Raw genomic sequence first — 13,192 nt, 5'->3', positions numbered from 1 at the left:
GCTGTCTGATTAGGGAGGAACTGCTTATGTACTGTATATTCACTCATGGGTAAATTATGGCTCTTCGCTTCTTTTTAACTCTGACCCACAACCTGTGAGTCAATGTCAAAGTATGTATTATCTGTTTTATTGTGTCAGATTATTTTAATACCACATAACAAATTTTACAGGTAAAAGGATACATTCCTCCTCTTGAAAATAGGTCTCAGCTATCTGAAAAGGAAAAAAAAAAAAAAACCAACAGGAAAATTAGCGTTCCTTCATTTTTATGAGAGTGGTAGGGATATAATTTGAACTTTTCATTATAGATTTAAATGTCTGCTTTGCAGATTCATATTTAATTTTGAGAGAATAGAAATATTTGGACTAAATGCACATACTCTTATTCTAAGAAAGATGCTTAAAGAGAATATCAAACAAAGATATCACAAGTTTACCTGCACAAATGAATTTGCTCAAATATATGTTGGGTTTTGTCTTGTTACAACAACATTTATTTCAGCAATTTTTAAAAATGATTATATTAGAAAGTTATAAAATGACAGAAGTACATGTGTTTAATGATAGATGAGTTTTATTTCTGACCATGATGTAAGATCATTGTTGAGCTCTCCGGAGCATTACAGTGCAATGTGATGAAATGGAGAAGTAGAGACTTCCTGGCTAATGAGAAAACAACAATCTCTGGATCAAAGCCACTGAAAGTAACACCTACAGCAAGATCAGAGATATACCAGCAAGCTTCCGGTTTATACCCCATTTACAACATTTCAGATTTTAAGCATTTGAAATTCATGAGATAAACATGAGAGGAATGAATTTCTTCTTTTTTTTTTTTGTTACTCCCAGTTCACCAGCAGAATCCAGACAATAGCAATGCAGGAACCTTCTTCCACTTTCTTTCATGAAGCTGCTCTTCTCTGTTAAAAAGATCTAAAGACTCTCTGCTTCTTATGTCATTTCCCAAAGCATAGCACCTTGGAATCTGAAGCTCTTTCAGAATAGAGCAGGTCATATAGTTCAGCCAGACAGCAGCTGTTTGATTAGAATTGTTGCTAAAACTGACATTTCTATAATTAAAACTGGGTTTGTAACAGGACAGCTCTACCAAAGAAGACCATCCCTCCCCTCTGACAAATAGTCTTAGAAATTTACAACATGAAAAACTTATTTGTGCTTGCCAGAAAAGTAGGTAGACTTTTCTTAGAAATCACAGGAATTGTGATGTGCTTTTTGGTAAATGCAATATAAAGCTCAGAAGTAAAAACGTGTTTTTCAAACATCCCAATACAAATTGCTTGATATGTCTTAGGAAGAAAGAGAATGTGTTTGGTTGACATGTTTGAATCTGGAAACCCAGACTGCGTTTTCAGTCCTGTCACAGTTTCTGTGCGACTTTGAAAAGGTTGTTGGCCTTAGGGTTTGGCTTCCTCACGTATGAAGCTGTGAACAGATTTCATCTCTATTGCGGTCAATGACACTCCTTCACGTTTGTCAAGAGTTTTGAAATTCTTGCCCTAACGGTATTGTTTTCCAAAGTAGATCTTTGTACTGACTCATAGATAAACACCAAATTTGACATGGCTGTAAGTACAAATGGTTAACCTTAATGCTAAGTTTCAAATAAACTAAGGAACAGTAAGAAATAACTTCACTTAAGTACAAATCTTAAAAAAACAAAACAAACAAAAACCAAAAAACCCCTCCTATGTTAAATGTGAAGCATCTGGAAGAAGAAGCCTCTCCTACCATCATCTCTCATCGCAGTCAAAAGAGAATAAGAATGCAGGTGCACTAACATAGTGAAAATATTTAAAATATTACAGTGGCCCAATTTTCCACAATAAGGACAACATAACTAAGTCAAGTCAGACACTATCATGTCTCTATGAGTCACTTCAGCCAAACAAAAAGTATTCCAGCCCACTGTTAGTCCAACACAACAGAACTATGCATTAATAGTGCACTGAGTCCTAGCCACATACTTTTCAAAGTGTGATTTTCAAATTACACAGTATTTCTCTCAGTAGTGCAGATGTGGTGACTGTGCGAGAAAAAGTATATACTAAGGAATCTTGAATCTTAGCATTCACATATCAAGTTCAAGCTAGGAAGAAGTCTGCAATTGCAAAAATAATTCCTGGTGCAAAATGTGATTTAGACATCAGCCATCTGCATTTCTGTGTCCTAAATATTCCACTAGTGTCCTACATATCATGCAAAGCCTGTCTTTAAGAGTTTCCTTCAACAGCAGAATGTACTTCTGAGACAGCTTATAATTTAATATATATATATTAGAGTGGACATATTTGCCTTCATCCTCTGTTAAGCAGAAAAACTTGAAAATACGCTGCCCAGATATGAATACTGACATATGTTGAATCAATGCATCTTTTTCCCACTGAGAAAAAGTCACAATCACAAAGTTATGTGCAGCAATCCAGAATCATAGGAAGTACCTGATGGAGACACAGGGGCAGTGTCTTTGAATCCATCTGCTCAACCTCTTCACGGAGCAAAGAGAAAAGGGACTGCAACGTTTGTTTTTGTTCTTTTTGGTGAGAATTTTCATTTGCTTCAACAGCACCTTCAGAATGCACAGACTCTGTATGTGTAACAAGAGTATTTTCCTCCTTGATTGCTGTGGTTTCCACTGAAGGAACTCCTTTAAAAAGAACAAGTACTCAGGTTAGGATTCAAAAAATACGCTGAGCTGCATTTTTAGGAAATTTCAATACAAAAGCTGTGAATAAAATCTTATTATCTTAAATAATAGCCCTGCAAGTAAATAAAACATTGGTCTTGTCAAAATTAGTTGCAATTGGTTTCAGTGTCTCAATGTCAGCTCACCTACCTGGAAAGACACAGTGACACACATCAGCTATTTTTGTACACTACTAACTGGGACTCAACTTTAACTTGGAACGAAAAAAAAAATCACCTAGCCTAAACTGTTTTAGAGTGATTAAAAAGAGACCAGAATCCAAACTGAAGTGTTGTGGCTCACGTTATTTTCAGCAGCTGAAGTCAATACTTAGGAGCTCAGACCCAAGACACCAAATTTCCGTTGTTAAACAGGTGAAAAGTTTTGCTCTGAATGGACTGAAAGAAGAAAAGGAAGAACAGTGAGTTCCTGAAAGGCAGGGAATGCTTTGTGTTGAGTAAGTACTCTGGTGGTGGCCACCTACTTCCAGGAAAGAGCTTTGTTGACTTGCTGAGACAAATGCCTGGAGAATGCATTGAATGGCTATGTCATGTAGGCTCTTGGCTGGTGTCTTCATGCCTGCTAAGGAGCTTGTAAAGGCAGAAGTCCAGGGAAGGAAAGGCTCATGCTGAGAAGGTGAATTCAACCTGTTCTTTGGATGACAACACAGCGTATCCTCACAGTGATGACAGGAACTTAAAGGATAGAAAGAAGCAGATGATGTGGGAATTCTGCTTGCACTGGCAAGGATTGTGCTGCTGAGTGAAAACAAAAACATCCCTTGATAGCAAGATTGTTTGGGAGTCCAGGAGACGAGCCAGTAATGATGATCCCCTTTGGCACCAACAACATAAGGAATTTAATGAACAGAATTTCTGTCTAGGCAGGAAACCAGTACTTCCCAATCCATTGCTGCCTGTCTACCACTTTTACAGAAGTAAAAAAAAGGCAGGTACTTGGTACCGTTTTTACTGAGTATCTTCATCTCCTTCTCCAAGTCAAAGATGGCCAATGAAATCTCAAACTGTGCAAATGACAAAGGTCTTTTGGGCAGTCAAATATTGCATGAATGGTGATAAACTTCAGAAGGACCTCAAGAACTTGAGCTGACAAAACAATGGCTGATGAGCTGCAGTGTAGGTAAAACTAAACTATTGCCTGTTGTATGGCCTGAACCTCTGATCAATCACCTGAGGTGAGCAATGCTCAGCCACGGGAGCACAGCTGAAGGCAATTCACCTGTGCTGCCAGAAGGGGTGGAGCCTGGCTGCACCTCTCCTAGACTCCTTTAAGAGCTGGCTACCAGGGGGGAAGGGTCTTTTCTGGAGATCCCTCATCTGGAGTTTTGCAGTGAGCCCAGGATGTGGGTAAGCATACCATCTATTCTCTTTTTGTTACTATAACCTGCTTACCCAGACTCTCTTGTTTATTTCATGATTATAACTTCTGTATATTCATTGGTTATACAGATGTATAATTCCAATTTCAAAACCAGATAATAAAATGAAGGAAAGCTCTAAGAGTCATTGGTAGCTCTGTGGAATCACTAGAATATGAGCATCATCTCCCAAAAAACTCCATATGAAGAGAAAGGTTCTCTTGCAGACACATTTATACTATCATAAATCTCTGTGAAAGTGCTTTGATTGGTAAGTTTGTTCCTTTAAGTGAACCAGTTTTACCACAAAGCTTGGCTTTATTTTTGCATAGCAGGCTACTTTGCCATTACAGAACATACTGTATTGGTAAAGAGTAGATGCCTACCCAGTCCTAAAACAATTGATTTCTCAATTCATGAACAACTTATTTTTCTCTAATAATGAAATGTATTTGATATCTTTAGAGAGGACATAATTTTACAAATTTATGAAGTTTAGATATTTGTTTAAATATCAGCATTATTTCAAATGGTGAAATTGCTGTAAGTGAATAATGTCCATATTATGAACGAAGTATGGCGTGGCCTAAAGTGAAAGTTAGAGTTAGCCATTAAAGACTATGGACAGCCAAGACTGATGCTGCTTTTTCCATATAGAAGTGCATCTTTTTCTTAGAAAGCAGTACACTCAGTACACTCAGTACACTCAAGAGTCTCTGAAAGGAGCCAATTCCATTTTGGAAGAAATTGTGAAATACATCTTCAATTTGAATAATAAAAAAAGCAAACAATGCTATTTCTGAGAAAACACATTCTGAGTGTTGCTGCAGAAAAACTGTAACCTACTAATTAATGAAAAGCCCAACACTGTACATAACAACTGATAGCAGTAAAGTGTAATAAAGGAGTAAATAAAGAAAAAATGAAAAGAACAACACAAGCTCCACCAACTTTCCCCCCAAACCCAGTGACAGCACCATGACTATTTTTAGTGCCAGCAAATATGTATGTGAAATTAAAGACTTCTTGAAATTAAATTAATTAGACAAAATACAAAAAGCAACTTGCACAGATAGACAAACTCAAATACACTGAGACTTGTGCAATCAACCTGTATTAACATGGTAAGCATGTTCTTCCCAAACCACATCCATTTCTGAGAACTCATCAGCTAAAAGCAGGACGCGTGGGGCCACCACATCAAGCTAACCCCAACAATAAACCCCACTTTCTGTAATCATTTAGATTCCGTTGTTCCTGCAGCTCAAGCACTCAGCATATTCCAAATTCCTTTGTGTTCACTGCAACTGAAACCCTACAGTGATTATCCAGGTTTAAGATTTAGAGGTTAAGAGGTTAAGGCACTGAATGTCAATGGAAGGCTCCATCATTCTATTTTTGGTTATTTATAAACTCTTTATTGTAAACTATCCAGGTCAGGAGTCCTAACAATCTCTGTGGGTGGCTATTTTCGCAGGGCTTATTGCCAGACAAAATATGGGTGTAATTTAACATTGCTTTTTCATTATTAATGTATGCCTCTGCTTTTCCAATATTTACTCATGCTTGCTATGACCAAATGCAACAAGGGACATAACTGGGTGCAAGGAACAAACCAGGAGGTGTTTTTAGATAGAATGAAGGCTATATTTAAGAAGAGATGCATACTTTTTTTTTTCTTTTTTTTTTTTTTCAGCACATGGTCATGAAACACAAAAAGAGGACCCAGATGTTTTAGCAAACCTACCTCAGGAGAAAAAAAGTAACTTAAAAATGCACTTTAATAAGCAGTTAATAATCAGCTGTCACATCAAAACATGAAACATGCTCAATAGCAACTACCACAAAACCCCTTCAATTTAATGTTGTTGTGGTACTGGTACTATATAGTTAGACACTGCATATAGTTGAGCTGTCACTCATTTGGAATCCAATTCTGCCCTTGGATTTAAAACAATACATCAGAGTCATTCAGGTTAATTCTACCTTGCTTTATTTTAAATACAAGACAATATTTGCACCTTAGTAACAACATAACCAAGAACATTTCCTGAGGCTGCAACACTTAGTAATGTTATTTTATCATGAAGATGTTATGGGCCGAGATCACTCTTCATTTACTTATCCTCCATGTTCTTAAAAAGAGCACAAAACACCATTTTCTCTTGGAATCCAATCTTAATGTCCAAAGCACCTGTTTTTTGGTGTTCTTTTAATTGTTTCCTAAAAACAGGTATCTTATGTATATGTTTGATACTTGAAGAAGCAAAGGTGGAAGGTTTTTTCACTTTGCAAAACATATTGGGGAAAAAAAAATAATTCACTTCAAATATTTCATTTTCAAGAGAGAAGCTTTTTTTCAGACAACAGGAGTATTTTGTAGGGGAACAGATCATTAAAGATCTATATTATATCTATTACAGATCAATAAAGATCTAACTATATGTGAGTGAGCTCAAAATCATGTTTATCACAACAAACAAGTAAAATGACACTGCATGGCTCTTGCTACAATTTGACCACTTGATATTCACGTATTTCATTTGCAGTAACTCCAAATTTATCCCAACCATTTCACTTTCTCCCCATCATTTCTGTCCACATATCTGCATTACATTTTTTTTTTTTAATTTCCCTGCTGTTACCAATTACTTCATCCAATCTCTTGTTTTATTTTCTTCTCTTTTTAAATATAAAATCTACACTTGAAAGATATACTCACTGATGTTCTGTATCACTTAATGAGCAATTCTCCTCACAATGACATATTTTGGTATCCTCTTATCTTTACTAGAAAACATAATTTTTCTCTTCTAGATCTTGCCTGTATGTAAAAGACATGGAACACAAAACTTCCTTTTCATTGCTCCACATATTTTGCAACCCTCTCAGATCATCATTTTTCGGAATTAGGCCATAAAGACACAAGTCATTTGTAAAACTGTACTCTACTATTTTTATTCCCTTAACTCCCCATCTTCTCAGCTTTTAGAAGGAAAAAAAAAAAAGAAAAACCGCAAGAGTGACTAAATTGCTCCAAGTAACTCTCAAAGATACTGATGGGATGAAACACACTGAATTTAATTAATGTATTTGTAGCACAATGTCACATAAGCTTTATGATCTATGGCACAAACTTAATATGCATGTTGATGCAGACAAATCCTACTCCTTTGAAAAGGAAGAAATGTCTCAAAAAAGGACATGTAATAAACTTTTACATATTCCTTCCCCAGTTCAGATGCAAAATATCTAAAGGAGAAGTAACATCAAAACACTTAAGCAACTCAAAATACTTAACTCATTACTTGAAATGCACATCCTGAGACTACATACCAAGCTTTAAATTCTGACAGCAACAGGTCTAGACATTATTCATACCAAGATTTAAAATCTTGACTCTGTATCCAGACACCAAAATCTTGCACTTGAGCACTTCAGCAACAACATAATGCCTGAATTTCTGGCCACTCTGATTTGGAAGTCAGCCCAATTTCCATACTGAAAGTCTGTACTTGCTCGACTCATCCTTCCATGATGTGTTTCATTTGTTATATAGCTGATTAATTAAAATATATGCAATTAAAACATCTAGAATTTAATCTGATTTAGTAATTTTGAAGTAGAAAAAAAAGCTAAATGAATTTTAAAAATAGTTAATATGGCACATAAAACCTATCTTTATTACTAGTTCACAGATTAAAACTATAGATCTATTTTTTTTAAGTAAACAGAACAGAAGCATCTTTTTTAGAAAGTACCTTTAGTTTTTTTACTGGAGCTTCTTTTGCTTCTTGGACTTCTTTTTCCACCTGGCTGTTTTTCTGTGATAGGCTTTTCCTCCAGCTGAGGGTCCATATGGACATTCACAGATCTCCTCTCAGTCTCACTTTCCTTACAATCTCCACTGTCCATATTCTCATTATTATTGATGCTGTCCTGCTCACCTTCATTCTGTCTTCCCATAGCAATTCTACTACCGGTCAAAACTTCATTCCCATCATTGTCAAGTTGGTTTTCATTTTCGTCAGCTGTAGAAACCAAATGAGAGGTCAAACATTCGACCCTATAGTCAGCAGGAAGACTGTCCTTTGAGTCTATTTGTAGATCATTTGGTGGAAATTCTCTGTCGTCCATCAGAGCGTTACTTGTTGAACCACTTAATCCCCTTCCAGATATTTTTAGACCTAAAATACAAAACCAGAAGAAGCACTTATAAATGGTACTATAATTAAGCTCATGCTTAATTCCAGTCAATAAAGAATCACATTAGCAAAGTGATATAGTTTAAAGGCATGGGGAAATTCTTTCAAACAGCAACCCATTGCCCTGCTGGAAGTTTTGTAAAGCAAAGCTAACTACATACAACAATGACCTATAAATTTATATTTCCATGCAATTATTATTGGTTCAAGTTACGTGACTAATAGCATAGCTGATCTTCACAGCAGTGCACAGTGTTATAACTGAAGTAACACGAAAAACCATAAGATAACAAAAAGCACCACCTCCACTTACATCCGTGGCCAAAATAAAAACATTATTATCACGTAAGATCACAGTTTGTCTGAAATAAAAATAAGCCAGGAAGAAACAAAAGCCAAACAACTTTCATTTCTGTCACTCATGGCACCACACCAAACATGTAGATAGGTTAATTCTTTTACAAGATTTAGATGCAAATAGAACCTGTTTATTGACTCAGATTGTCAGTTTATTTTCAAGAGAACATTCAACATGTCTTCAGTATACACACAGGCAGATGGTTTGCTAATAAAAAAATAAATCCACCACCTACTCTCAACAGGAGTCAATTTTCCCTTTTAGTGAACACACAGCTCTAATCAATGCTGCAATTAGGCACACAGTTACAAGAAAAAAGCATAACCCTTCATGTGGTACTCACAGAGGACTTTATTATTTGGTTTCCTCAGAAACCAAATAATCCTATATGCTAGGATCCTAGCCTATAAATTTATATCCTATAAATATGCTTCCTTTTAGAAGCATAGAAATACTGTTGGTTTAACTTAGCAACTTGATGAAATGCAGCTCTGTTAGGTACAGCTGATTAGATTTATCTCAAGCATTTTAAAAATTAAAGCAAAAAAATGGCTAGCAGTCTTGTTATATGGAAGAGCTTTGACAAGGTTCGTAAGGTAGCTTCCTATCCTTTCCTTCAAAGGAAAAAGCATTTTAGGAAAACTGTTTCACTGAATTCTTAGGTATTGTGATCTGGAATATACAACTGAAATAACTAAAATGCACATTTACTAAATATGCAACATATTGTTTCATTTGATTTGCTAGAAGAATTCAAATTGCATTATAAAAATGAAAAAATGCCAGGGAGAATATATAAGCATTCCTCTTTAATCTTTGTAGTTGCTTATAGGACTTGAAAAAAGAAAACATCATTCTCATCTTAGGGAAGACAAGGAGAAGGATCCAGCTATGGGCTGCTCAACCTCACCTCAATCCTTGTAAGATGATGTAGAAGGTAATCCCAGAAGTTGTTTTCAAATATGTATAGGACAAGAAGGTCATAAAGAGTACTCAGCATGGGCTTAAGATGGATAAATGGCACTTAATCAACTTAATAGTCTTCTGTAATGATGTGACCAGTTCAGTAGATAAGAACGGTGGATACCATTTGTCTTGACTTTGGAAAGGCTTCTGACACTTTCTCCCATAACATCCCTATAGGCAAAAGTACAAAAAAAAGGCTACATAGACAGTGAGGTGAACTGAAAACTGGCTGAATGTCTGAGCACAGAGCACTGTGTTCAGGTGACTGAAGGTTGCAGATCAGTGACCAGTATACATCCAGGAGCTAAGAGCCAAGCCAGTACTGTTTACCCCTTCATTAATGACCAAGGTGATAAGAAAGTCAATCTACACTAAGTTTGATGATGATACAGGGGGAGGTTGTGCTGCTGTTCACAAGGACCTTGACAGGCTGAAAACAAATGGGATGATGGGAACTTAATGAAGTCTTGCAAAGGAAAATGCAAAGTCCTGCACGTGGGAAGAAATAACCTCATGCACTAGTACAGACTGAGGGTCACCCAGATGGAAAGTAGCCTGCAAAAATGGCCTCGAGGTCCCTGCAGGCAGCAGTTGATCACCAGCTAGCAAGAAACCTTTATGGAAAAGATGCCAGCAGCATCTTGAGCTGCACTATGATAAGCAAGTCAAGGGAGGTGATCCTTCCTCTCTACTCAGCACTGGTGAGATACATCTTGCTGGGTCCAGTCCTAGGCTGGCCCTTAGCAGAAAAATATGGACATACTGAAGCAGCTCCAGGACAGGGCCAAAGAGAGGATTAATAGTCTGGAGCATCTGTCAGAGGAGGTGAGGCTGAGAGAGCTGTAATTGTTCAGCCTGCATAGGCTCAGAGAATTTATCAACATATATAAATATAAAATGAGGAAGTAAAGGAGATGTGTCAGACTCTTCTCAGAGTCTCTTTCTCAGAGAAAGGAGTAGAGGCAATTAACACAAGCTAAATATAAGAAATGCTAAACATAAAAATTAGTTTCAGTAGTAAGGTTGATTGAACATTGGAAAAGTGTTACCCAGAACAGGTTGTGAAGTAGCCATCCTTGGAGATTTTCAAAATGCAACTGGACGGAGTCCTGACCAATCCACTCCTCTTTCTTCACTACAGCAAGTATTCTGCCCCTCTGTGACTGCCCTCTACACTTGTCCTGACACAACTTGTTAGTATTCCTGAGTTTATTTCTAAAACACTTCCTTCTTAACACAACATACATTTTGTTGAGATAACAGCTGCCAAGAAGTGTGCTAAAATAACTTTTAGTAGTCAACCACTTATTAGCAGAAGTTTACTTCTCCTCCACTCAGGTATTCTTGGGTCACTTCATCAAATACTGTTCTACTGGTTCTACAGGAGTGGCAAGACATGGGCAGCTACACCTGCCCTTAGATAATACTTCAACCAGCATGTGCTCTGTGAAGGTTAGGAATTGGAATGACTGCGTGCCAGGTGCCCATGGTGTTTTCAGAAAGAATGCTCTATGAGTTCCTTGTAAGCACACAGAAGTGGATGAGCCACCAGCAGCTGGACAACGCAAAAGCAAAGTCAGTACAATTCATTTTCTGCTTCCAACCTGAAGAGCTTGTTAGCCACTTCCAGCCATACCTGTCCAACAAAAAAGTACTGCCTTCCTATAACACATGTGCATCTTAAAAAAAAAAAAGCAACAAAACTCAGTCTAGAAGATTAATGAATTGTACACTGAAGTGGGAAAGATGCAAATTATAATTTCCTTTGTCAAACTAACAAGAGAAACGGCTTTCTTCAAGTACCAGAAAGACAAGGAAGGGATCTCAAGAGGAGATGCTCATCTGAAGAATGTATCTGTCCGTAAGAGGGATGCTCCTTATTCAAGCCCCTTTCTCTTCAAGAGTTAAACATGAAAAGAAGAGCTAAAAAGAGAACAGAACTTAACTATTCCTGTAAGAATCAGAACCAGAATATGTTTGTTATAGACACCCACACAGAAGTAGCATTTATTGATGGTAACTGTTGTAAATCATTTGGAAAAAAAAAAAAAAAAAAAAAAAAAAGCCCAAATACCACGTTAAACTTGAGAGGTCTAATTCTTACTCTTCCTAGCACATGAAACAGTAATTACTGCTGCCCCACTCAGCTCATGGATTGAATGGTACATCAAATAAAAGAAGTTAGAGTGCACTGCCCAAAGCCAATGAGGAATTAATTTTATCAGCAATAATTAAAAACCAGGATGTCCTGTGATGTTCTACCACTGTTTTGCATCTATCAGTAGACAACTGCTCTTCCTTTCAACAGCTATCACTGGGAAAACTAAAACATTTAAACAAGGTGTTTCCTATTAGATTGCAAAATGAGGAAAAGATGCTTTTGATAAATGACATTTTATACAACGGAGGTCAACGTTTTGATGGAAAATATTAAGTCATTTCCTTTTAACATGTGGCTAAAATGACAGTCCTCTAGCTGAGACACTGGACAGCCTTTGCAGCCAATGCGGGACAACTTTTTTTGGTTGATAGTCTGAAACACAATACTATTGCAAATAAAATCAGCCTTTAAAATCTACTTACGACAACTCAGAGAGAACCCAAAAAGAGCTACATCAAAGAATTTAGGTTAGTCCTGCTCTTGAACTTTTGAAGGAATTCCACTAAGTAAATCAACTTCCATTTTAGAAAGGCCATACTCTTCAGTGTTCACTTTCATGTAGTTCCTAAATTCCAACAACTTTTTTAGTTGCTCATTTCTGTGTATGTGTACCGTGACTTCCTTCCATCAATCCTTACTAGGGGAACATTACCTTCAATACAGTTATCTGGATGAAAAAAATGAAAGATCAGAGGTAAAAGTTCTAGAGGAAAAGGGACAGCACAACATGTGTTAACAGTTATCAGCCTAGAAAGGTTGCCATAAGAACAAGCAAGCAGGCTGTCTAGAGATATGGATTTGCCATCTTCTTAAAGAAGAGATTAAGCAAGACTTAATTGTAAGGACAGGAAAAAAAGAGATAGCACCTAGGATTAAGGGAATTTAATTTTCTTTATTGTTGCAAGGCTTTTGTCTCTTGCTTTCATATACATTTATTATTATTTTTAACACAAACAGCTTAGCAAGTCCTAAAGGAAAATGAAAATCATTTGATTCTGCTAAAAAAATGGTATTTTTACAGAGTTAAGGCTTTTAGCTCTTGAAAAAAATAAAAATAAATTAAAAAAAGGAAAACAGCAGAAAATGTATAGTTTCAAGAATCACAAAATGTAACCTATTTATCTCTTAAAAGAAAAATAAAAGTGATGATCTTTGTGAGAGCCAGCATGGAGATACATTGTAAGACAACACTGAAATGTTACTATCTCATTTCATGTTGACAACAGTCTTTCACAAATTAATCTAAACCAATGTAAAAACCAGAATGGCAGTATAAAATGAAATGTGTACTACAGATTATTACTATTGCAAATTAATTTCTTTATGCATGTGTCACAGAAATGCTAAGTCAAGGCTTGAATCAGTGATTGAGCACCTGGTGGGAAGGCAGGGCCAACCCAGGGGAACTCAGGTGCATGCA

The 13,192-nt window shown here is 36.6% G+C and overlaps 1 protein-coding gene and 2 long non-coding RNA genes across 22 annotated transcripts in view; 2 read left to right on the top strand and 1 right to left on the bottom strand.

Annotated features, from left to right (window-relative positions):
* CNST (consortin, connexin sorting protein) overlaps nt 1–13,192 on the bottom strand; it is a 149,054-nt gene that overhangs the window by 127,530 nt on the left and 8,332 nt on the right. For all 20 annotated transcript variants that reach the window (XR_007375276.1, XM_048936581.1, XM_048936585.1 and 17 more), the window contains 3 exons: nt 7,844–8,269; nt 2,460–2,665; nt 183–213 (listed from right to left, as the gene is read on the bottom strand). Coding sequence is in view for 19 of the 20 variants with exons in the window: in XM_048936581.1 (XP_048792538.1) it covers nt 183–213; nt 2,460–2,665; nt 7,844–8,219 (613 nt within the window). In the remaining variant the exon portion in view is untranslated. The remainder of the gene's footprint in view (nt 1–182; nt 214–2,459; nt 2,666–7,843; nt 8,270–13,192) is intronic.
* Nucleotides 4,037–11,314, top strand: LOC125689457 (uncharacterized). Its single transcript, XR_007375288.1, has 2 exons — nt 4,037–4,071; nt 10,950–11,314. It is a non-coding gene; the product is annotated as an uncharacterized LOC125689457 (long non-coding RNA).
* On the top strand, nt 4,190–7,096 carry LOC125689458 (uncharacterized). Its single transcript, XR_007375289.1, has 2 exons — nt 4,190–4,353; nt 5,779–7,096. It is a non-coding gene; the product is annotated as an uncharacterized LOC125689458 (long non-coding RNA).

This window comes from Lagopus muta, chromosome 2 (assembly GCF_023343835.1).
Source record: "Lagopus muta isolate bLagMut1 chromosome 2, bLagMut1 primary, whole genome shotgun sequence".
Taxonomy (NCBI): Eukaryota; Metazoa; Chordata; class Aves; order Galliformes; family Phasianidae; genus Lagopus; species Lagopus muta.
This window is presented reverse-complemented; position numbering and strand designations above follow the sequence as displayed.